The sequence below is a fragment of the Phycodurus eques genome, chromosome 10 (genome assembly GCF_024500275.1).
Source record: "Phycodurus eques isolate BA_2022a chromosome 10, UOR_Pequ_1.1, whole genome shotgun sequence".
Lineage (NCBI taxonomy): Eukaryota > Metazoa > Chordata > Actinopteri > Syngnathiformes > Syngnathidae > Phycodurus > Phycodurus eques.
Genome location: NC_084534.1, coordinates 7,479,319 through 7,505,286, shown reverse-complemented (window position 1 = coordinate 7,505,286; position 25,968 = coordinate 7,479,319). Strand labels below are relative to the sequence as shown.

The 25,968-nt window shown below is 42.9% G+C and overlaps 1 protein-coding gene across 8 annotated transcripts; it reads right to left on the bottom strand.

Moving 5' to 3' along the window:
- Positions 1–1,907: 1,907 nt before the first annotated feature.
- On the bottom strand, positions 1,908–25,800 carry LOC133408376 (MYND-type zinc finger-containing chromatin reader ZMYND8-like). 8 transcript variants are annotated; one of them, XM_061687199.1, is made up of 22 exons: positions 25,684–25,800; positions 24,799–25,417; positions 17,331–17,390; positions 13,850–13,983; positions 10,797–11,018; positions 10,527–10,640; positions 10,041–10,106; positions 9,751–9,843; positions 9,564–9,651; positions 9,378–9,433; positions 9,210–9,287; positions 8,632–8,747; positions 8,036–8,532; positions 7,829–7,945; positions 7,561–7,716; positions 6,957–7,469; positions 6,376–6,876; positions 6,118–6,257; positions 5,891–5,971; positions 5,733–5,811; positions 2,996–3,235; positions 1,908–2,924 (listed from the first exon to the last, which is right to left on the bottom strand). In XM_061687199.1, exons 3-22 carry the CDS (start codon positions 17,353–17,355, stop codon positions 2,749–2,751), a joined length of 3,492 nt encoding a protein of 1,163 aa, XP_061543183.1. In that variant the 5' UTR covers positions 17,356–17,390; positions 24,799–25,417; positions 25,684–25,800; the 3' UTR covers positions 1,908–2,748. The 8 variants fall into 8 exon arrangements, with proteins under 8 accessions (XP_061543183.1, XP_061543181.1, XP_061543187.1 ...); XM_061687197.1 differs by lacking the exon at positions 24,799–25,417; XM_061687203.1 differs by lacking the exon at positions 24,799–25,417 and having other exon boundaries at positions 10,797–10,940.
- Positions 25,801–25,968: the final 168 nt, after the last annotated feature.

The window sequence follows — 25,968 nt, the reverse complement described above, 5'->3', positions numbered from 1 at the left end:
TCCTGATTTGAAGCCAATCAGTACGAAATATTGTATTGAACAATAAGCAGTTGATTTGCCAAGACTAAAGTTTAAACAATCATTCTATATGCTTGATCCATGAGTAACAGTACAAAGTTGGGTGTATTTTATATGATTTTCACAGGTGGCACGGTGAAGGACTGGTTAGCACATGTTCAAATCCCGGCCCCGCCTGTGTGGAGTTTGCATGTTCTCCCCATGCCAGCGTGGGTGTTCTCTGAGCACTCCGTTTTCCTCCCCATCCCAAAAAGCCGTATTCTGCTTGGCTAGCCGGTACCCATCACCTGCCTCTGGAGTCCTACAGGCCAAAAAGGCCTGATAGGACTCCTTCTTCAGTTTGATGTCTTCCCTTACCGTTGGTGTCCACCAACAGGTTCGGGAATTTGTGCCACCACAGACACCGACCACCTTACGGCCACAGCTTCGGTCGGAGGAGTGGAAAATGGTCCACTCAGACTCAATGCCTCCTACCTACTCCCGGGACATGAGTGAATTTCTGCTGGACGTGGGAATTGAAACTCCTTCTGACAGGGGACTCTGCCAGATGTTCCCAGCAGAGCCTCACAATATGTTTGGGTGTGCCGGTCGGACCGACATCGTCCCCCACCAACGGAGCCAACACACCACCAGGAAGTGATCGGTGTACAGCTCCGCCCCTCTCTTCAGTGTGTCCAAGACATGCGGCCAAAGTCGATCATCGAATTGCGGCCGAGGCTGTTGTAGTGCCTAGTGCACATATGGATACCCTTATGTCTGAGCATGGTGTTTGTTATGGACAATCCGTGATGAGCACAGAAGTCCAATAACAGAACACTACTCAGATTCTTATTGGGGGGGGGTCAATGTAATTGCCCACGTGAGTATTGAAGTCCCCCAAGCAAAACGATGGAGTCTCCAACAGAGGCGTGCTCCAGCACACCCTCCAAGGACTCTAAGAAGGGTGGGTACTCTGAGCTGCTGTTTGCTGCACAGGCACAGACAACAGTCAGCACCCATCCACCCACCCGAAGGCGGAGGGAGGCTACCCTCTTGTCCACTGGGGTGAACCCCAACGTAGAGGCACCGAGACAAGGGGCAAACAGTATAGCCACACCTGCTTGGCGCCTCTCACCGGGGGAAACTCCAAAGTGAAAGGGGTCCCAACCCCTTTGGAGAAGACTGGGACCAGAGCCCAAGCTGTGTGTCGAGGTGATCCTGACTACATTCAGTTGGAACTTCTCGACTTCGCACACCCGCTCAGGCTCTTTCCCTGCCAGAGAAGTGATGTTCCATGTCCCTAGAGCCAGTTTCTGTTGCCGGGATCGCACTGACAAGGTCCCCGACTTTGGCCGCCACCCAGCTAACACTGCATCTTCCCCCCTTGGCCTCTCCCACAGGTGGTGAGCCCATGGGACGGGGGACCCAAGTTGTCTTTTTGGGCTGTGCCCCATGGGTGCAGGCCCAGCCACTAGGCGCTCGCCATCGTGAGCCATCTGGCCTGCCTCCAGAGGGGGGCCCCCGGTGACCCACCTCCGGGTGAGGGAAAACAAGGTCCAATATTGGTACTCATCATAAGGGGTTTTGGAGTGTGCTTTGTCTGGTCCCTCACCTCGGACCCGTTTGCTATGGGTGACCCTACCAGGGACATAAAGCCCCAGACAATTTAGCTCCCAGGATCATTGGCACACACCAACCCCTCCACCATGATAAGGTGGCAGCTCCACGAGGGGATAATAGTGATCTTTTTTTTTCACAATGAAATTATAACAGACATCAATTATCCGTGTTTTTTCACTATTCAGTCTGACCCGGTCCTGATCCCCCACAAGTAACAGGGACACACTGTAGACTGTAATAGAAGTGATTTGCCGCATCTAAAGGCAATTATAAAGATTTTTAGGGGGGCCTCAATCACTTGCGGATTTTCCTGGTGCTCGGACACTGTCCCCCTTGAATAATGGGTGACACTGTCGTGCCGCTGTGTCAATTGTCAACCTTTCTGGGATTGTGTCTATTTATAGCAAGAAGCCGAAAGATTTGTAATGATACCCGAGTCAAGACTCAGCCAAATTAATCCAAGCTCAACCTTTTGCCAGTCACAATTTTCAATCACACCCAAACTACTAGGACCAAAGGTACCGTACCAAAGACCCCTTTGTGATAGGATGGCACAATACTCAATGGGTCTTTCTAAACAATGAATTTACTGCAGTCTACTTGTTAAAAGAACAACCACAGAAACATCTTGTTGAAAATGTCTTCTTTCCAGATTACAGTATACTGCAAGCAATATAAGAATAACAAAGAAAGGTGAATTAACAATGAAACGTGGACTATACAGACATGTTTGTCAATAGTACCCTCATAGTGAAGTAGTCCATTAAAATAGGTGACATTATTTGTCATTGTAGACTGTTTTAACAGTTGTCTTTCAGACAAAATTGAGTGAGGCATGCTCTCAAAAACTACTGACCACAAAGAATGCATGGATACTGCATGTAGTGCACATTTCTTTTTAAACTGGCCCCTCTTTTTTGGAAACAACTGCTGTCAGTCTTGTTTACACATTCGAAACATTGAGCACTCTATACGGGTAGCCATTATTGAGCCCTACATTGTAAAACCAACAAATAAATAAAAAATACTTTGCATACAGCCACTTTAACACTAATATTGAGAACATATACATACAGTATATCAGTGTAGTGGATGACCAAAAAAAAAAAATCTCAATGATATTGCACACAGTTAAGATGAACTGACAGCAGCATTGTCACTGCTTGTTTCTGTGTCACAGTCTTTCTCTGATGGTGCAGCGACTGGTGTTTCTCGGAGAGTGTTTGGTCCACAGTTAGCCTGTCCTAGACCTTTGTTTGTCAAATCTGCCGCTGACTCTGCCTCGGGTTCTTGCTGTGGCGCTGTGGCTGCAAACACACCAACGTTTGAAAACAGAAAAATATACTTGTAGTCCTTGTTCAGTGCAACCACCGCATACCTGACTGAGTGCAGGATTTCATGTGTTCTGGCCAGTGGGCCTGCTGGCATGGGTAATCGCAGTAGCTAGTGTTCCAGCAGCAATAAAATATTGCCTCTTTTCTGCAGTTTGCACACCACTGTTTCTTCTTTGTTTCATCCACTGCTTGCTGCTTCTCCAGCTCAGTTTCTTTCTTCACCTCCGCCACCAGGCGTTCTCGTTCCTGCTCCAGACTCTGCCTCATCTCAGCCATTGTAAGCTCTAAATTAGATTCATGTACACAAAATACATGAAGGCATTACATTACACTTGGAGGGGAAATGTATGTGCTTACCATCCACAATTTTAGGTACACCTGTACATGCAAATTAAGTTGAGAGCTCCAATAAAAGAGCTGTGTAAAAAATAAACCTCTTAAAACTGCAGTACAATTTGACTGACACAGTGTTGAGTTTTAGTTTAACAGTATGTTTAATAATGACAGTGTTGGGAAGATTATTTTGTGTTGTTAGTTGTTGTAGTTGTTACATTTACACTGTTGAAAATGTAATAATAATGTCACTATTTCAATTACTATCTCATTCCTACAGTATATCCCCGAACTGGTTGCCAGTCAATCGCAGGGCACATATAAACAAACAATCATTCACACTCACATTCACACCTACGGGCAATTTGAGTCTTCCATTAACCTACCATGCCTGTTTTTGGGATGTGGGGGGAAACAGGAGTACCCAGAGAAAACCCACGCAGGCACGGGGAGAACATGCAAACTCCACACAGACGAGGCCGGATTTAATTCCGGGTCCTCAGAACTGTGAGGTGGAAGTGCTTACCAGTCGGTCACCGTGCCGCCCGCTTCGAGGTCATGTTTGGGAAAACACGTCTTGTTTGAGACTAGCAGATCACAACCAGATAGAGCCAATCACAAGTGTCTGCTCTTGAAGGAGGAAGTGATTTTTTTAAATGCTATTTTAAAATGTAACTACCGTAATCATGCAATTTTCCAAAAGCAACTGTAATGTCATTACACAGTCTCCCAATAATGTAATGGATTAAAATTACATACACTTTGTAATTAAATTACGTCAACTAGTTACATGTAATGAGTTATTGCCCAACACTGAATACTGACTAGTTTTCAGTGATGTCAAGCTGAAAGGTGGATACACAGGTTGATTTGACCATTTAATTGAACTGCCTGTTACGATACGTCACGGATTCATTATTTGTAGGAAATAAATAATCTTTGGATTAATTAGGCGAATTTAGTCATTTCCCGCAGCACTCCCAATGAACACTCACATGCTGCCTATAGAGTATTGGAATCACTTCTGGGAGCTTAGAGCTCACTTTCTCTTTCATTTATTTGTTTCATTATCCTTGCCTGCGGATAGACAAACAGCTGTTATAAAACTGTAGGTATTTGTTTACATTCAACTTTTAACTGCTGCACCCAACTTGAGTGATGCCATGCATGCTGTGATCATGAGATTAGAATTTCAGCATCCCGGTACCTTCTTACTGGTGGAGACGTCAACATGTTCCTCTCTCTCATTTACTAACAACTTCACACAAAATGTAGATTGGGCAACAAGAGGGAATAAAACGCTGGACCTCCTGTATGTCAATGTGAAGAGAGCATACGGCTCTTCTTCTCTTCCACTGGGAAACTGATCGCAACTTCATGTACCTTGAGACAGGTGGAACACTGGGCAGCCAACAAAAAGGACTGTGACAGTCTGGTCCAATGACACAGAGGAGGCACTGAAGGAGTGTTTCGATGTCAAAACCAAACTCATATCCTTGTTTTGTTTCTAAATATATGAAATATGTTTGAAGATACACCAAGCGCTGAAAACGTGCAAAGACTGACAACAATATAGGACTGAATTGTTGAGACTGTAGCTTAAGGCTCTTTTCATCATATTTGGCCAGATATTTTGGGGCGGGGCTAAAAACCTGAGCCCCATGAAGTCAGCGGGTCGGGGCATATACATTGTAGCATGAGGCCCTCTCCCACAATACAGTTATAAACACCAAGCGCCCTTATTCCATGCAGTGGCCATTCGGCAGAATTGCCACTTCATCATTCATTAAGTTGACCAATTACTACCAGTATAGCATGCAATTGGCCATGTGTGCACCACGGTCCCCCTGTCTGGATGACTTTTTCCCCCTTTTCCCCCCTCCTCCTCCTCACGACGCGTCGCAACTGACAACTCATTACGCCGTCGATTAACGGCCTGCTAATTTTCAACGGATGGCCGCCTCAGAATGTCTCTCTGCGGCTCATGTGAGCGTCTCTCTCCACTTAGGAGGAGCCATGGCACGTCTTTGATTGACAGCTGAAAGTTCTAGGGAGGCACAATTTTGAGAGCATTTAGGGAGACGCACACAGCGTCCGGAAGCTGAAAGAATGTTTAAATACTTGACCATTTTGAAGCCTGATTTCACATAGAACATTGTTTATCCATTTATTCATTGTCTGGCTTGTTAACAAGACTATTTTCTGTTGTGTGTCCAATTTGCATTTCTATTGTCTGTTTGGTTACATTTTAAGGATTACATTTTGTATTTTGATATTTTTATTCTTAGAACATTTGATTTATTTCATTTATCAAAGTTTTACATTCAATTGGATTCATGTACAGTACATTGTTTCAGCTGTGGTTGTTTTTTAAAGTGCTCTATAAATAAAGATGAATTGAGTATATACTGTAATGCATATTATTTTGCTGGTGAATGAAGTCCTTACCAAGATTGTGCTTCATCTCTGACAACTCTTGCTGATGTAACCACTGTAGTTTTTCAATTTCAATTTTAAGCCGTTTCATCTACAAAACAACAACAACAACAACACTAAGCAAATGCCTAAATGCAGAGATATGTGTCATCAACTGTGCAAAACAACACCTCAGCAATAGTATTTCCTGAAGTGCTCTTCGAGAGGTCACTGTAGATTTCAGTCACTGTACCTTTGATTGCATCCATTATCTGGAAAATCCAAAAAAATCCTGTTGTATTCTTATGCAGTGTGGAATCAACATCCTTTCCCAGAACACTGTGAACGTCTGATGTCTCCCAATGAAGTGACTTTATAAAACACAATCATCAACATCTTGATTAAAAATGATGCTTACTTTGTTAGTGTACTTGGCAATATCTGCGGCGACATCTCCTGAGGCTGTAGAGATGTACTGTTCTGTTTCCAAGGATGAGGATGGAGATGATGTGCCTAAACACGATCCTGTAGCAGGACAGCTGGACACCAGCGTGACAGCTGATGTGCTCAATGAAATACAGAAAATGAAATATTTATATTATTGCAAGATTTACAATGGCCATTTCATTGTTGTGTTATGTGACTAGAATGGTGTTAAACTGATAACCTTATCTACCTTTAATTGACTGTCTGGTCTGATAACGTGTGCTTTGGGAAGACTGTTGCGATGAAGATGAAGACACTGATGTTGAGCTGTTGTCAGATGCCTGGATGGACGCCTGCGTCGTGCCTTGTCTGGGCGACGATGCTTGAATTTGTGCAGCCGCCACTGGCTGCTGGCCCTGCTGCTGACGCGTGTGCCATTTCTGTGAGGGGGTCTGGAGCTTGGCGGTGGGATTCCACACAGCGGCGCTCTGCGCTACTGGCACTGTCTCTCGAGGCAGCAGAGGGCGCTGTTTCTTCAGTGCAGGGGCGGTCGAGGCTGACGATGACGAGGAAGAAGGTGGTGTCGCAGGGGCATTGGAGACCGTGGCAAGGCTAACATTTGCAGCAGAAGGCGCAGTGAGGGAGATCATGGTGACGGGAATGGCCATAGGGGACTGAGAGGCAACACTGGAGGGTGTGGAAGGGGTTGTGCTGTTTTGAGACGGGAATGTTGAAGGGGTCAGGGATTTACCTTCAAGAACAAATTTTTTGATTAATTACCCATCCAGACTAGACATCACACTCCCACATTCATAAAAACCAACATCTCACCTTCGGGTTTACCAGCAGATGCCTCTTTAACATTAGTGCCGTCTTTTTTGCGTCTCTTCTTGTCCTTTTTCCCCTGCTCCTCCCCAAGGTCAATAACCAGCTCCCTCTCTGAGTCGGAATCCTCCGCAGGAACATGTTGCTTGAGATCTTCTTTCATCTGTCCCTTCTGCCTAGACACAGGCAATGGTGGGGGGGATTTGGTCTTATCTGGATGCTCTTTCTCTGGAACTTTCTCTTGAGCCGGCATCTCTGATGGCGTTGCACACACATCCACTGCTGCAGGTTCAGATACCAGAGGTGCATTGGCTTTGCCCTCTTGGCTCAGAGATGGTTGGTCTTGGTCTCTACTTTTGTTCTGGGGTTCGTCAGTAGGTGCAGTATCCTGAGAATCGTCAAACTTCGGTCCGTCATCACTGGCATACTCGGTGTCACTAGAGTCAGATTTACCCTCGGAGTCTTCAGAGTCACTGTGTTCCACACCTTTGTATACCTCAGAAGAGATCTCGTTGATACCTGCAAAATGATTGGAGCACCCAAACAACAAGCAAAGCAATGTTACAAAACCGTGTCTAATACTGATGTATGTGATGAAACATCTACTGACCGAGCTGCGCTTTACAGCTTTCAATGGTTTTGTCCAAGTTCATCTGGAAACGGCTCTTAAGATGCCTTTTTGGAGAGGTGAGAACAGGGGTGGTCCCCAGCTTCTGCAGAACCGTTTCACTGAGTTCCTTTAGGTCCATCTCTGCTTTACTCCGATCTGGAAGAATACTACATGAATTACTTCCTCACAGCAATATCACACAAAAGCACAATACTATGGTCATTATTACCTTTATTTCATACACATGACAAAAGCATGAGCAATTTACCTAGATTAAGGTTCAAAATGCTTCCTGTCAGCTGTGCCTTCTCTTGCTTGGTGTTGCAAGGTTTGTTGCCGTCCAATAAATTGTCAGCTTGACTTGGTCGAGGAGGAGCTGGTGATCCTGCACAGAAGTGTTTACTAATGAATAAGACCAGAGGAGATGAAACGTCTCCCGTGTAATTTCATATAAGTGAGGTCAAAGTTACAGTACCTGTGGAGTCCGCCGACTCTTCGCCAATACTTCCCTGGCTGTTTGTGACCTTTGCCTGGGACTTGTCTGTTGTATCCTCCCCATCTGAACCTGTATTTGCAGAAGAGTTGGTGCTCATGGGGGAGCGAGGCATGTCACTGAGAGGCAGCCGACGGCCTGCCGTGACCCCTCCAATGCCAGCCCCTGACAACATGGTTCTAACCAGGGAGATCTTTGGTGATGCAGTCATGTCAAAGCTCAACTTGATCTTTTCCTGTTTCTCAGGCTTGAAAGGGGTGGATGAGGGGTCAGAGGGGTCCTGCAGCATTTGAAAGCTGTTGTTGTGAGTGTAGGGTGTCCTGAAAGGGGCGTAGTTAAAGACACCAAATTTCTTCCTCATGTTCTCCACATAGACTTCCATCTCTTGCATGGCGCTGTTGAAGATGCTTTTGGTCTTCTTCACAGAGAATGGAATCTCTTTGGACATGAGGTAACAATTATTTAAAGGGACCCAAGCCCTAAAGGATAAGCATGTAAACATCATATGACCTGTTAGTGACACAAACTCTTGAGAACAGACAACAAAGTTGAGTATGTGAAGCACAAAAGATTGAGACCTGTCATGCTGACCAAAGAAGCGAGCATCCACCTGTCCATCTTTGTCACGCAGAGCTTTAGCTGGCCAAAAGGGAAAACCTTTCAACTTAGCCCACACCAGAGGGTGAGGGTTACTCTGTATACACACAGTAAAATACTGAAACGGAGCATTTGGTCTCTAGTGAGTAATGTTGGAAGCTCTAGACCACAGGTGTCAAACTGGTGGCCCGGGGGCCAGATCTGGCCCTCCACATCATTGGATGTGGCCCGCGAAAGCAAATCAAAATCGCTCATTGCTTTCTGGTGTAATAACATTGAGGTATTTGCAAGCATTTGTTTTGTTACCAACCCCACTTTGAAAAGAAATGTAATCGTTGAAAAACATGTTTTTATAGGCTTCTGATTTCAAAACCGGTTATTCATCAATGTGTTGTGTATACTGTAATTACAGTATATGAGGTAATCTTTCATTTATATGGGTCCGCTGTCATAGCGGCCCTCCGAGGGAAGTCATAACTGCGGTGTGGCAATTGACAAAAATGAGTTTGACACCCCTGCTCTTGACAAACTCATGAAAACATAAACAAGTGCTACTTACACATGGTTCACAGAACCAGTTGTCTCTCTTTTGGCAAGCAGACAAATAACACTCGGGACAGACTTCAACCTCGTTCATCTGCAAAAAGAGATACAAAATTACATTTGCTGAATCAATCACTGAAAATTAATCTCCACGACAAAAAAATGACACAGACCACATATTCACCTCATGTTCACAGATCTTGACGATAACCTTAGCTGTGGCTGTCAGTTTGTGGTTGCCTAAAAATATACAGAAAGTTAGTTAGTTGGGAAAGCAATTGATGATTGTTCATATTATCGTAGTTGTTTGTTTACAAAGATATACCCATCTATTTAGGATATAATATAGAGGCTAGAATATGCAACACACCTCCGTTGTATATGATGCAGTTATGCAAAATCCACTTTACATCTGCCAAGAAGGCCTCTGTGCAGCCATACATTTTCTTTTTGATGTTCTGTGTTACAAAGGTAAAACGTGTTTTCATATGAGAGCTATTCAACAATGCATGAAATGCTTATGTATTTAAAATCTATTCACATGGGCAAGTTTTTACCTTCTCAAGAGTGCAAAGATCCATTGGGTGAAATATGTATTCAGCATAGTCTGGATGCTGATCAAGGGAAACAGGTTTCTGGAAGAGTTCAGTCTTTAAAATGGAGCAAAAGACAAGAGGGGTTTAAGTTAAACTCAACAGCAAATTTATTGCAAATCCTTCCTCACTATGGCAGATGAGCGCTCCTGTCATGTTACTACTAAATACTCTAAAAGCTGCATCAAAGAAAAGGAGCACAACCAGTGAAGGAAGAAATCAAGACAGGGACTTGTTAGTGGTGTAATTATTACCCAATTAAAAGTCTTTCTCTGCGTGGAAGCTGCATGGGGAGAGCGAGATGACAAGCGGGGATGATCCTGAAAGAGAGTGAGAGGGGCAGCTGTATCCTCACTACCAGCTTGCATGTTTACTTTCATGGTTCCCAGCCATGACAGGTCCAGTATAGTTCAACGTTTGGGAATGTTAGGTGAGTTACATGAAATTATTTCCACATGCAAATTAATAATGTCTCATGCAGACCAATAGAGGACAGGTTCAAGGGGAAGCGACTGATGAGAATAAGATGACCGTAAAAAGCTCTTTATTTGGTTCCATAAGCGCTCTATGCTGACTTGCCAAAGAAAATATGCTCAGGTGATAGAAATCATTAAGAATGAATTATAAAAGGACAATTGCAAATTAACGTTGACACAAAATTGCAACTTCTTGCTCCAATACTACATAACCATTTAGCTAGCATCAGATACCCAGGGAGACAGTGATACCAGCATACTTACACCTGGTTGTTTCATCTTCTGAAGAGCAAACTTTAGTAGGTAAGACAGCTGCTCTATAGTCAGCATCATCATGGCTTTGCTCTGAGTCTCAATACATTCAGCAACTGTTATTTTCTAATTAAAAAAAACAAACATTGAGAGGAAAATAGTTCTCGTCACTAGATGTCCAAAGTTAGGTCCGCTATGTTAAAAAACATCAGTAAATGAAACATCAGTCTTTGAATTCTGGTTTCCAACACCCTTACACTCAGAATATTCCTGGGTGAGTACCTCACACTCCGGACAGAACCAGTCGCCCTCAGGCTCGTCTGGTAGTTTGAGGCACTTGGCGTGGTACACCCTGGGGCAGAGCTCACAGCAGAGCACCTGACCCTCGCGGTGGCACAACCAGCAGTAGAAGTCATTCCTGCCGTCCTGTGGTACAACATCAACAGGTTCTGTGGTGAGTGCTGGCTGCTTCACATAGTAAAAGGGACCATGTCTTAGTTCTGACTGGAATGCAGGCAAAAGAAACACAAAGTTGGGGTAAGTCAAAATCAGGCCAAGGCAAACAAAGCCAAGCAAAGATGCACAATGACAAGAAAAGGTGCAGTGTAGAGAAAAATGCTGTCATCTCTGGGGTCAACCATGAATGCTGAAATTTGACTTTTGTCAGAGCATCAGTCCTCCAGCACAACTCAATATCGCTGATAGACTAACAATACAAAGGTGAAGCTATAATGGATGAGTCGTAAGCTAAAGTTACTTTGAAGAGATGTAGAATGGAGTGGGCTCATTTGTGGTATTGAATTACAGAGTTATTAAAAAAAATGTTTTACAATAGAAGATATTGGTTTGTGAAAAACACGAGAAACATGAGAAACTATATCAATAACTAATCATTGAAGAGGTATAGACATTAAAAGGCCTCTCTCTCCTCTGTCTTGTCAGTTAACGTCAATGGTCCCAGCTCAGCTAATAATGTGGAAAAGTAGTGTCTATATATGTTATTATTATTATTGTTAACTTTTTTTATTTTATTTTTTTCATTCGAAGGTCTTGAACATGGATTTCCGAGCTGAGTTAGAGACACGTGGCTGACCATCTGCACTGTGGCCTTGTGATGTCAGAGGGTCGCATTGCTTGTCCACAAGCTGTTATTTTGTTGGCTGTATGAGGATCTGAACAGCAAATTCTCCCTTAACCGGAGACCAGAGTTAGTCTTTCAGAAAAGCACCTATCACCAGAGTGTTACTGTTGAAACTAAGGAATTTTTCTTTCCTCACTCTTTTTCACTTCTTTCCTCATTTGTGGAGTGCTTTGATTCCAGCTGTTATGGGTCAATTAAATATGTGCTGTTATCCAGTGCAGTATTTGAGGGTGTTATGAACTAACAAAGCGACACAACCTGAAGATACCATTAAGCCACAATACACTGCCCACTTACAACATGGTGTCTCCCATTAAAACCCTATCTTACGTAAGAGCAAATATTGTTTCAACAGATCTTTCTATTTTGTTCGAGCAATATTTGTAGAAACAGATCTCTGAAACAATATGATTATTAACAAAATTGTTGTTTATCGTGGTGTAGGGCTGTGGTGTAACTGCACTACATTATACTGTATCATATTTACTACAGTCAAACATAAACTAGCAATGATTGACCTATTGTATACATACGTTTAGCGCAAAGCACGCTAATCATTTATAGGGGGGGGGGGGGGGGGGGGGGGTGAAATCATAATTTAGTATTTAATAATATTTAATGATATCTATGGAAGAGTAATGCCAGTAGTGCACAGTCAAATGCAAAATTTGACATTCATCAATTGGGACATTTGATGATATAACAAATGCAATATAACATGAATCAGCCATTCGACTCAAATTACTGGACTGTCAAGATGATGATGGGAAGATATTTTACTCTACTGTTTTTATGTGCACAAAATTCAATTAATCGATGCATCAAAATATTCCTACGCCAATTTAATATCGATTCAGCAATACCTCTGAATGAAACCAATTGTTTTAAGGCTGTAATTTGTCAGTCTTTATACCTTTATTTTTTACTTTTGTACTCAATACACACAAATAAGTTATTATTGCGCAAATTTTATTTTATTTTATTTCCCAATGTCATATTGCTAAAAAATGTGAGGGGGCATACCACGTATGTTCACATGGGCATCGCAATTTGCAACCTACAGAATCAAAATCGATTAAAATCGAATCGTGAGGTTCTTAACATACCCAGCCCTAGTTCAAAGGGTTCTGTGCGATTCTGCAGTGTTACAAATAGCTTCAGATTTGAATTCTTCAAAATACATAAAATCATATTAGGGCTGCATGATATTTTGTTTGAGCATTGTCATCGCGATGTACATGTGCGCAATAGTCACATCGCAGAGTCTGCTGCGATGTTGGTGTACTGTGATATACAATGAATCAATATTTGAATATTAAAAGGGACCGGCAGAGGGACCTGTTTGGACATGCTCAAAAGATTAAACGATTGTACAGCTGCTGAATTTCCTATTTCGCTCTCCAGAATGAAGCTAGGCAGGTACACGGCAGCTGCTGGAGTACATGAGGTGTGTTCAGTGACACTGCGTAAATGGGAGTGAATGTGTTCTTTTGTCATACAGTACATATTTGTAAAAATGGATTACTAGGGAAAAAAATATTTGTATCAGAATGCTTTAGTTAAAACACGGTACGATCACACTGTGACAATATGAAATGTATTTTCCCTTGTAATATATGACTAGATAAATTATTTTGTTAATATAGTCTGAGCTACAATAAATGCAGTTATCAATGTCCTTTCACCATCATCCCTGTCATACAGTGTTGCACGTTTTTTGTTTGCACTAAGGACAAAAGTCCTGCTTTCGTTTTAATTCCTCATTTTAGAAACACCATTCAAGCAACAGGTTTTTCCTCATGTTTTTGAGATTATAAAGGTGAAAGCTGCAGCTGGCTACTAGTGTGGACTCAATGGGTGGCAACAACGGGGAAATGAAATGCCAGTTTATTAAAGGTAATAGCCCGTCGGCAACATATTATGGGAGGGGACTACTGTGAACTAGTTCGTTTTTTGGACTGGTGAACTTTGTTGAAAATTTTGAATTATGATCTATGAACTGAACTAGTTAATTTTTGGAACGATGAGCTGAACTAGTTCGCATAGAAAATGAACTTTCCCGACACTGATCCTGTTTAATCGCAACTAATTTTTTTCCAATATCTTGCAGCCCTAAATCATATTATTGTGGGAGGAGCAATCGAGTGCCCATTTGTTTAATATCTCCATGAGGTATAATAAAGTATTGTGTTACCTGGTCTTTGGTGCTAACAGCACCTGGTTTCTTCTTCTTTTTCACTGGACTGGGGGATGTGTCAGCAGAGCCGTGACCATTTGATGAGTGAGACGGACTTGGCATCTTTCGTTTCTGGGTCGTTGAGCCTGCATCTTGTGTTGCAGATGACAGTTTGATATGAATCAGCTAAGGCTCAGTGATGACCTCATTTAAGGTCATATACAGTTGTGGTCAGAGGTTTACATCACATACACTCATCATGGCCAAAAGGGTCATATTCATTTTAGGGTTTAAATTAATTTTTGAAGTGTCCCTTTTCAAGACTGGAATGATGCAAAAACAACAATTGGGTCCATGTCATTTCCTGAAATTAGGATTTTGTCTAATCCTCACAGGGTGAAAAATATTATTATATCAAGTTCAAATAGATATAAAGAACCCCACTAATATTTTGTTCATCGTCCCTGAGCAAGTTTCACTTCGACCAGACGCTCTTTGTAGCCGTCACCAAGCTTTTGGCATAATTCTGGATTGATTTTTGACAACCCTTTATGGCAGATTTCATTGAAATTGGAGTGTTTCCTGGCACAGACCTAAATGTTCAATAGGGTGGCAGTCTGGGCTTGGAGAAGGCCATTCCAGAAGCTTAATGTTAACCTGCCTTATAAATTCCTTAGCCTACTTGATTCATTCCTTCTTCCTTGGTCAGTAATCTCTCAGTCCATGGCAATGTAAAAGTCCCTTCGCGATGGACAGTGACACTGGAGTCCCAGCACTTTCCAATTAATGACAGGCTTTGGGGTTTAGGGGTTGCTTCTGAACATCCTGACTAAGTCTGGGCAATTAAACCATTTTATTGATTAATTCAACTGTATTGCTTAGGCCGATAATAGCTGACATGCGCCGATGGCATTAACACGGCTACATACAGACGAGATAGCTTACAAAAACACAGACAGTGTTGCAAACTTTGTGACTTTTCCGACCCCTCTACAAACTGCTTCTCAAAAAAGTGACTGGCTACGTTAATTCCCACAAGGAAACATACAACATGAGCAGATCCAACATGGGTTGCCATATGACAAGAAAGGAGCTCTGTGGAAGGCAACCACGGAGTCAATCACGAACATTTCCAAAAACACATTATATGGTGTAAAAGCAGTGATCTATTGACATGTTGACATGCTGCAAAGAAAAAAAAATACTTCTTTGAAAGTTGTTGCAAATGAATGCCGGTTTGGTATCAGGAGAAATAAAGCAAATCCCAGAAGGGGGGGGACAATTGTTTTTTAATCTAATTTGAATAATGTCATTGTCATTTGCTTTTTCAATAAGGAAATCTCACCAATATCCTTTCTGATGGTGACAGTTTTGTCTTCTTCCAGACCATGTCAAAGCGATGGCACACCCAAATAAGTACTTGGGTAAACTGTTTGAATTTACAATCTTGGAATATGCCTTTTTTTTTTTTTTTCTTGCTTGGACTTTACCCATTGCTCTGAGTAGTGATGCTCTGATATATATATATATATATATATATATATATATATATATATAAAATTTTGTTTTTTTGAGTATCTACCGATACAAAGTCCCAATCCGATATCTAGACAACGTATTAAGAAAAAAGGAAAGCGCATTCAAATTGTCTCAATTGTCTTAATTTTTTTATTTGCGTAGAAATATCACAACATGATCACTTTTTATATGGCTATTAGTCCAGTGCAGCAGGGGTTCAAATCAAGAAAACAAAATCACCAAATAACAATTTTAACAAGTTACAATTAAATATCCTGTGTTAAATAAACAATGTAATATCTAGAAAATAAAACAGTATATATGTGTCAAAAAACAATGCAATGATTTGCAAACCCCATTTAAACTATATTCAACTGAATACACTGCAAAGACCCCTCCTTGAGCTGTCGTGGTGGAGGGCTTTGTGTGTCCCAATGATCCTAGAAGATAAGTTGTCTGGGGTTTCATGAACCTAGCAGGGTCACCCTCTATGAAGATGAAAAATTCAGCAGGACGTTTTCACTTGCCCGGACACGCATCACCGGGGCCCCCCCTCTGGAGCCAGGCCTCGAGGTGGGGCTCGAAGGCGAGCGCCTGGTGGCCGGGCCTGCACCCATGGGGCCCGGCCGGGCACAGCCCGAAAGGGTAACGTGGGTCCCCCTTCGCGTGAGCTCATCACCTGTAGGAGGGGCCATAGGGGTCGGGTGCAGTGTGACCTGGGCAGTGGCCGAAGGCAGGGACCTTGGCGATCCGATCCCCGGCTACAGAAGCTGACTCTAGGGACGTCCAATGTCACCTCTGTGACAGGGAAGGCAGGGGTGTGCGAGGTCCAGACGTTCCGACTGGGTATAGTCGGGCTCGCCTCCACACACAGCTTGAGCTCTTGAGAGGGGTGTGACTCTCTTCCACTCTGAAGTTGCCCACGGTGAGAGGTGCAAAGCAGGTGTGAGTATACTTATTGCCCCCAGGCTTGACGCCTGTACATTTGGGTTCACCCCGGTGGACGAGAGGGTAGCCTCCCTCCGCCTTCGGGTGGGGGCACGGGTCCTGACTGTTGTTTGTGCCTATGCACCAAATAGCAGTTCAGAGTACCCACCCATTTTGGAGTCCTTAGAGGGGGTGCTGGAGAGCACTCCTGCTGGGGACGCCATCGTTCTGCTGGGGGACGTCAATGCTCACGTGTGCAATGACAGTGAAACCTGGAAGGGCGTGATTGGGAGGAGTAAAAACTCGGGCATGGGAGGAGTTCGGTGAGGCCATGGAAAAAGACCTCCGGACGGCTTCGAGGAAATTCTGGTCCACCATCCGGCGTCTCAGGAGGGGGAAGCAGTGCACCATCAACACTGTGTATCGTGGGGATGGGGCGCTGCTGACCTCGACTCGGGACGTTGTGAGTCGGTGGGGAGAATACTTCGAAGACCTCCTCAATGCCACCGACACGCCTTCCCATGAGGAAGCAGAGTCTGGGGTCTCTGAGGTGCTCTCCTATCTCTGGGGTTGAGGTCACTGAAGTGGTTAAAAAACTCCTCGGTGGCAAGGCCCCAGGGGTGGATGTTCCTAAAGGCTCTGAGGTTGTGGGGCTGTCCTGGTTGACACGCCTCTGCAACATCGCGCGGACAGGTCTGTTTTACATAATCTCCCAACTGCATTAGAATTTGGATTTGTACAATTTTTATTGTGTGGATTAAAGAAAATTCCAAATACATTTAAAATTATGTACCGAAGTCTTGCTTTTAAAAATCATGAATACAAATATTTTGTATAATAATTCCACTCTGGGAAAAGAATGGTTAAAATAATTAAAAGCCCCAAACTAATAATTAAATTAATGCCGTTGATGAACACAAACGTCTGTCCACAACTATAAACCCCAATGAACAAATGAATGCAAAGTTATACAAATAAGGTCTATTAAAATAAAACATGCAAACTATATGTAAAGGAATATAAAACCTTTGCAGTATGTATGATTCATTCTCACCTCTAGATCTCGTTGAGCTTTCCATTTCCTCTGTTGGAGTGTCAGTGGTCTTTACTTCCTCTGCCACACCAGTGTAGAAAAGGGAGTTTAATTACTACATATCACACTATGGAAATTACAGAGTAAACATTTTCAAACTTGAAACACTGGTGCAGTTTAAAAGTTTGTATCAATTTTACCAACTTTTGAAGCTACGAACGTTGATATGGAAAGGATTTCAGTCAGGCAAACCTAAGACTTTTTTAACATATATATGCCTTGTACGAGAGCAGTTGTCTTGTCTAGCAGTGTCAACCAAAGCCATCCCATTAGAGGGTTTAATCTGGCCCACAGGATGCATAGAATTTTTTTTTTACACAAATACTGTAGCGACACCAGATATGTGTTAAGATTTCTATCATTTTCGACTGTCTGGGAATCCATGAATATGAATAGGCTTAGTCCTCACTTCTGATTGGGTTGCTTTGCATTAAAACAAAGGGAAAAACACAAACCTATTGTTATTTATATTAATTATGGGATGATTTTCTTGGTCTGGCCCAGGGATAGGCAATTGGCATTTCTGAAAAAAAAAAAAAATAAAAATGTCTCCTATACCATATCTGATCAGCTTTAAATTGCAAATAGCACCCTTCACCACAAGATGGGCGACATCGCTTAGTGCTTTCTTAGCGGTCTTCTCAGTCAGAGAAAAATAGGAAGCTGTTTATGCAGGTATGCTCAACACATTTAAAGGCAAGGCTATAGGCCCATTTAATTCCTCTCTTTGCAATTTAAAAGGTCCTTGCTCCCCCGCTTACATGCTAGCGCCTCCCACCAGAAATCCCACTGAGGAGACGAAACGATTGACAAAGAAACGAGGCGGGAGAAGGTAGGAATATTTGGGGGAAATGAGACTATTGCTCTTCCATGACATCATTTCATGGGGACGTCAACTAAATATGACATCACATCATTGACGCGTCACAAATGAAACATCCATCCATTTTCTGAGCCGCTTCTCCTCACTAGGGTCTCGGGCGTGCTAGAGCCTATCCCAGCTATCATTGAGCAGGAGGCGGGGTACACCCTGAACTGGTTGCCAGCCAATCGCAGGGCACATACAAACAAACAACCATTCGCACTCACATTCACACCTACGGGCAATTTAGAGTTTTCAATTAACGTGCATGTTTTTGGGATGTGGGAGGAAACCGGAGTGCCCGGAGAAAAACCACGCAGGCACGGGGAGAACGTGCAAACTCCACACAGGCGGGGCCGGGGATTGAACCCCGGTCGTCAGAACTGTGAGGCAGACGCTCTAGGCAGTCGTCCACCGTGCCGCCCAAATGAAACATGTGGCTGAATTATTACTTTCACCACAACTGTCCACTTTATGCTTGATGTTTCAAGTGGGATTAAATTAATAATGGGGTGGATCTAAAGTGTGTTACTTGTAAATCGCTTTGGTCGTCCTCGATGCTTTGTCTGCAGCCAGGAAGTCAATCTGTTTTTATCCAAAGAAATTAAAGCCTTTCTTAGAATAAATTCTAAAATATTATTATGCCATTATTGTCGTGAGCAGTAATATTAAACATCTGAGTAGTATTATTAGAAATCTATAATTTTCAATTTGTCTTTCTTTGAAATCCAATCCTTTTCCACCGCAGGGACCTTTGCAGGAACTTCCCTCGCTCCCCTGGTAGCTTGAGTTCCCCATGTCCCTACTGAAAGCAATTTACCAGGGTACGGAAGGTTCCTCCTGGATTATTTCATTCCGGATAGGGTCTTCTGAGAGCTACCAGCAATTCTTTGAAGGGAGTGGGCTGTGCTGCCGAATGCTTATTGGTTGACAGACCTTGGTTGGAGTTAACTTGTTCATTCACAGAGCAGGCCAATACTGGATGCGGCGTTACGCAAGGGTCGAAATAAGATGATTCAAATACATTGAAAAGCAAAACTTCCAAACACCGATCTTCGTTTTCCCGCTGAGCCGCACTTGGTGGACAAGGAGCAGGCTGGACAAACTCTGTGCTCGCCGAGCTTGGCTTCAGCCCAGCGCCGAGTCATGGCGCCAGACTCAGTGACGAAGTACGCCACCACGGGCGGCAAGGCCACTTACCGGCGGCAAGGTCCACCGCTCCATCGAGACCACTCGGGGGGTGGGGGGGGATAAAAAAATAAAAAAATACCGCATTTTGGGGGGAGGGTTGGGGAATAAATAAAATGCCATTGTCCATATTGCAAGACAAGGAAATGAAGCCCGGCTTTTTTTCTGTGTTTGTACATTTACAAATAAATATTTGCAATGTACAGTCCGTTTTTTTTTTCCCCATGCAAACACATTTACAAATAACAAATACTTCACACTGCTGTATTTAAAAACTGACTAAGAGCTGTGCATGAAATCATGTATTATTTTATTTATTTAACTTATAACTTATCTTATCCAGGTAAGGTATTTGCAATGCCAATCTGGCTGCAGACAGCAGAGTAAAACAAAGCAAAATAGAAGCAAATACAGTACATATACAAACTGTATAAAGTGATAGTTACAAGTTAAATATTACAATACATCATTGCACTTGGCAAATAAAAGGTCCATAAAAGGAATGTGAGTGGATGTTCTCTAAAGCTGGAGAACTTGCATGAAGAAAAAATTTAATCACCTGAATGCCAAGATATTGGAAAAACTTGTCTTTTTGAATAAATAAATATATAACTAAATGCAGAAGACTGCAGATGACTACAGATGTGATTTATTGTTCTCAAATTTGTAGTGGAACTGTGTAAGGATTCAGGCTCATGTCCCTATTGCATGTTCCAGCTGATTATATAGTCATCTGCAAGCTTTTATTGCACCATCTATTTAGGTATGTCATCTCAATAAAATAGAATAAATATATTCTAAAATTGAAATGTACCTGTATGTAAAAAAACTCCCTACCTCAAAGATTGTCTGCAGCCAGGTTGGCATTGCAAATGAGAATCAGTTCTCAATTGCCTCACCTGGATAAAAGGTTAGGTTTTAAAGGTATCAAAAATATTTGAAATTCAGATTAAAGATATAAAATAAAGACACTGGAAATAGCAGCATTTTTCTGATCCAGTAGGTGTCAGTATTGAGCAACATCAGCCTCGTTTGCTTGAGCTACCCTGAACTAATAAGTGCGATGGAAACACAAACCACATCGGCCACAGAAACCTTCTGCTTCCAGGAACTCCTGCTACCAGGAACTCAAAATTCATGGTCTGGTTGGTGGGAAAAGCCCCTTTTGTGATCATTGCATGTTGCATAATGAACTTTCCAATACTGTTTTGTATTGTATTTTAAGACTTACAGCGCCAGGTTCCCCACAAACATGCAACATGAGTCAAGGGGTTGTAGGCTGTAGCTGGGGTTGCCGTTTTATGTATTGGCTCTGCTCAATACATAAAGTTATGTAAAATAACTGTGTTTTACTGATGAATTAATTTGCTTTTTATACATTAAAGTCATATGAAACAAACTTTAACGGATGTCTCCATAAAGTGAAAACATCTCAGAAACGGCAAAAATCTCCTCACCCACGAATGTTTTCCTCAACTCCTCAATGGAATTTTTGTTGGAAGGAGCTAAATTGGAGACAGAAGAGCAAGGACCAAGGACCAATGAGCCTGCTAACAGATAAACTATATACAGCTATGGAGGAGTGGACTCTCTTTGTCTGTCTGACCAGCTCAACGTCTTGCTGTGGTGCTTCTGTGATACTGCCTTGTGCATGGTTCCTTTGGTGTTTCCTTTTTCTCTTTTTCTTAGTTAATTATGAACATCCTTTTTTTTTTTTTGTAAAAGACGATATAACATTTAATTAGTTTAGGTGTTACTTACAATTCGCATGTTAAAAAAAAAACCTGCAAAATGGCAGCTGTGCTTGTTATGGCGCTAACAGACAATATTTCTGGCGCTCCTCAAAACATTCATTCATTCATCTTCCGTGCAGCTTATCCTCACAAGGGTGGAGGCTGGAGCCTATCCCAGCTGACTCTGGGCAAGAGGTGGGGTACACCCTGAACTGGTCGCAAGCCAATCGCAGGGCACATACAAACAAAGAACCATTCTCACTCACATTCACACCTATGGGCAATCTAGCGTCTCCAATTAACCTACCATGCATGTTTTTGGGATATGGGAGGAAACCAGAGTACCTGGAGAAAACCCACACAGGCACAAGGAGAACATTCAACACAGGCGAGGCCGGATTTGAACTCAGGTCATCAGAACTGTGAGGCGGTCGTGCTAACCAGTCGCACACTGTGCAGGGCAAATAAGACATTATACCGGTACCTTACAACATAACACTGCATTAATAATCGGCGGCAGGATCGATCTTATTAATGATCTGAAATGTTTATGTTTCATGTTTATGTGCTCATTCATGAGAAAGCCAACATGGCTTTGACTTTGTAGATTATTTTGAGTTGTTCTGATTATTTGGGCGCCCCCGCCCATGTTCATATAAGATTAATTGTGATGGGCCCTGACCCACCTCTTAGAATTGTGCTGTGGCCAGGAAATTATACCGTGCATTAGCATGGATCGGAGGGCTTCCACTAGTCAAGTGAACCGATGTCGAGTGTCCACATGCACAATATTTCTGTGAGTCCACCCAGAGGTTCAATATTGGCCCGAGAGTGTACAGCCGCCACAATGGCAGTAAATGGGAGACCAGATAGAGACAAGGAGCACTCTGGCAACGCAAGACAATGAAAGACAAACAGAATGTTGTGGAGCGATTATAGACAATTAAAAGAGAGATGCTGCGTTGTGGGCGCCAATATAAATACTCTATATCTCAACATTGAGATTAACAGGCATCTCAAAAGAAGCAAACCATGTCCAAAAATATCTCCAAAAATAGCCTAGTAATCACAAAAGATGTGGTACCCTCAATTTGGGCCTACTGGTTTGAAAAAACCTGAACGACCTACCGTAACCCTCATTTCATTGACCATTGTGACAGCAGCACAGTACATATAGTGATTATTGCAATACCACCCCCCAAGGTGCTCAAATCCAATCGAGTGTCTAGTGCTTTACCCATTTCTGATGTTTTTCCACACAGGGGTCAGCCATTCCAACAGTCCATCAACTGACACATAAACATCAATAGACCCACATCGATATGCTCGCTACCACTGGTCCGTCTAAAAGAAAAGGAGTGCTTTTCCACCATCTTAAGGCATCTATAGGCAATTATAAACCTTTTGGGTGTCAATTACTCATGGATTTTTGCTTTTCATAGAAGGAATCGTCCGGTGTCCCCCACAAATAGCGGGGGAACACTGTATCCTCAATCCAGTGTTGAATTATTTGGTTGAAAAACATATACCTGATCCCCACACGAAAGAGCCAGGCCTATGGACTATGGTAACCAAGTGACAACTCACTTCGTCAAAAGACACTACTGTAGGTGGCGATGGAGAACAGGAAATCTGTATGACTATATAATGCTCTGACGAGCCCATGCGCCCAAATAAACTTCCTAAATAAAAATCACTCCAAGTCACTCCGCTGAACATGGGCCTAAAAATAGCAAAGAGCACTGTAATCTTTTGTGTCTGAAATTCAAACCAACTGTATCGTGGATTTGTAGTCCCTCCCCTTTCTAAAGAAGCATTCCTTTAATATGCAACTAAAATTCTGGTGCCTAAATACCCGCTAGGTATTTCACACTATCAGTCAGTCAGTGCTTCACCCTGATGTCAAGCTTATTGTTGTTTGCAGGCTCTCTGACGATCGAGCAGAGCTTTTTAATAACCTTGCTCACCAAACCCTTTCACACATCATCCTCCTCCTCCACCATCACTAAAGCGAACGATGTGATGATGTGTTTACCGTGAGCACAGACCATACACAAAGACAGATATAAGGGCAGTAAAAAGACATTATGGCCTCCTCAACCACCCTGTCTGGACAGTCTTACACAATTCATCACAGCAATTTCCCGTGTAGTTCAGGAATACAGCAACAATAGACATCAGACAAATACAAGACGCCCACTTCTATGGCAGAAATATTATCAAACAGAGAATTACACATCACTAGTGCATATGGTAACATACAACCATTTCCACATCCTACACCACCATAGCATCCATGCTTCAATGAAGGAAATCAATAGCATGCCTTCCATTCTTACTCACATAAAGATTCTTCATCCTATTCTTTAACTGTTTTCAATTATAGAGGGCGTTGTGAAATGAGGGGAAACGATGGTTCCAAGTATCCCAGAAGGCCTCCTCTCCCTGCTGCTTCCTCCTGCAATTGTCAATCTTTAACCTAGGCTGCAGGCGTCTGATTGGTTTAGGCAGCAGTCCGAGGTACGTGATTGGACGCTAAACTCAATGTACCACATAAGCTTTTCTGCTTCTTCATCTCCTCAGCCACAGTGCTGCAATGCAGAGTACTGCTGTCCACTATTCCTGAAAACCAAGTCCCCAGTTTCCCCTTTAAAGCACGCAAAAGGCCCTGTATCTTTCATTAGACGTAAAATGCAGCTCGATGAGCTAAACGGCGAGAGGATCAGCTTCCCTCCTCTCTGTGCTCTCAGAGGTGTATGGCATCCATTTTGATGAGGCTTTCTCTCTCTCTCTCTCTCCATCTCTCTCTCTCTATCGCTCGCTCGCTCTCTCCCCAACTGCTCGAACCACACAAAAACAAGTCCACACCGCACCAGTTGAATGTAGTGTGAACAAGGACCACATGAAGGTTATTATGGCCCCCTAGGTGTTCATATGCAGTAGACACAAAGACATGGCTTAAAAGTCATTGGTCTGATTTAGAAGGCATAACCTAAAACCATCACAAGCCATCCCCTTTGTCTGTTGCTTTTTTAAGTTACACTGAGTAAATATTTGCCTGCATGAATAACAGACCAAACACAAAGTGAAAAGCGAGAGATTTTCTCCATATTTATAAGGAGAATGTTTCTGTGTCATGTAATTGTTGGGATCATTCATATTAATTGCAATCAAAACATAATACTGGAGGACAAAAGTATGAATATGTTCTCAAACAAAATCATGTCCAGCCCTAAGTGACAGGTTAAGGTACAGCAGAACTGGGCATCTGGAAGACATTGATAAAACAGAAATGAAATGAAATGCAGTGACAAAATGCAAATTTGATCATCACACCGGGAAAGGACAAGTATGACCAGAAGAGAAAACACTGGGTTGGAATAAAACATTTTTTCAGTCAATGGAGAGTGAGCTTGAACTCAAACACTAAACAAGTCTTCATAACCAGGCCAGAGTGTATGGAGTGATGTCTGACAATTTCATATTTGCCAGCAGAAAAACAGATTCAACAGTATTGAGGCTGAAACAGAATCTAACCGGCAGACAGCGCTCAACAACCACACTGTATGATTTACCAGACTCCTGCACGCAGAAAGCAAATAAGCAACCCAAGTATACAGCACGTAGAAACAAGAGTCTCCCAAACCTGTTTTTCGAACCAGGGATGAGATGAGATTTCACTGCAGTGTCTATTCAGAGGAGATCCTTCCCTTCTTCTCTCCTCCCGCTTACATACAAGTAACCAGTGTGCTTGGAGCAGAGGGACAGAAAAGGGGAAGCTCTCTAAGATGGCTGACACTCTGAAGCAGAGAACACTGGGAGGCAGTGCAAACCATTAGGATTCAGCAATTCCTTGTACTCTTGTGATAAATAAGCTGCTATAGCATACTAGGCCTGAAGATCATTTGTACTTTACAACGCTATCCTAACACTGGCCGAGCGGCTTACAGAATTAGGCCTGCATTTAAGACACGTTTCAATGTAAAAGGCAAAATGTATGGTGAAGTGAACTGACTTGCTATGAATGAGGAAAGTACTAGGTGATTGTTTTTCAGGGTTTTTTTTCTCCAGGTGTGTTTGTTTGATATACAGTTGGCAATAGTGCCTGGCAGTGTTGCTCTGATGCCAGCTTGAGGCCTAAATTAAACTTGCTGTGCTGTCAGTCTGCCATCTGTTAATTCCTTTGGGGTGTCCCCTTTGCAATGGTGGCTGTCTCTCCCAGTCTGAATACCTCAGCAGGCCTGCAGCCTAGACAACTCAGGCCACTGCAAGCCACAAAAGGAAGGAAGGATTCTTTTGTTAGAATACCTGACCTGGTAGGCCCAAATAAGTCATGTACAGAGACCTATCCCCATTAGCAGCGGTAGTCTAGTTGAAGTACAATGCTATGCTCATCTTTTCAGTTGAAATTCTATCATGTGTTGTGACAAAATATTCCTTCCCCTCCCCCGGTTTTCAAGGCACAGCTCATATATGGCTGATGCCTTAACAACAGAGTAAGATTCGGTGAAAGAATGAAAATCTTGCTTACCTCTGTGGATGCATGTCTAACAATTCAGTGTGATATGTCAGTGCTTATTACAACATGGAGGACAGCCCTGTCAGCCCTCACCCTGCTCCGAGCAGAGCCACGCTCTCATTCTCCACAAGCTGTCCTACGTGCTGCTCTCATAAAAAGCAAATGCTGACTGGACAGACACGCTGGCAAAATGTAAGACAGCTGCTGATTGGCTGCTGCACTTCCTGGCTGCTTGTCTTTTGTTTGGCTCAGAGATGCGGAGCCACGAAAAGATGAGGGTGAAACACAAAGCTCACC

What these genes read in the sequence shown, in the direction of transcription:
- LOC133408376 (XM_061687199.1), bottom strand. Translation starts at nt 17,355, where the DNA reads ATGGAAAGCTCAACGAGATCTAGAG. An exon ending in AAGCTGTAAAGCGCAGCTCG is followed by an intron (nt 7,470 to 7,560) that starts GTCAGTAGATGT and finishes ATCATTTTGCAG; the next exon opens with GTATCAACGAGATCTCTTCT. An exon ending in AGAGATGAAGCACAATCTTG is followed by an intron (nt 3,236 to 5,732) that starts GTAAGGACTTCA and finishes AATCTAATTTAG; the next exon opens with AGCTTACAATGGCTGAGATG.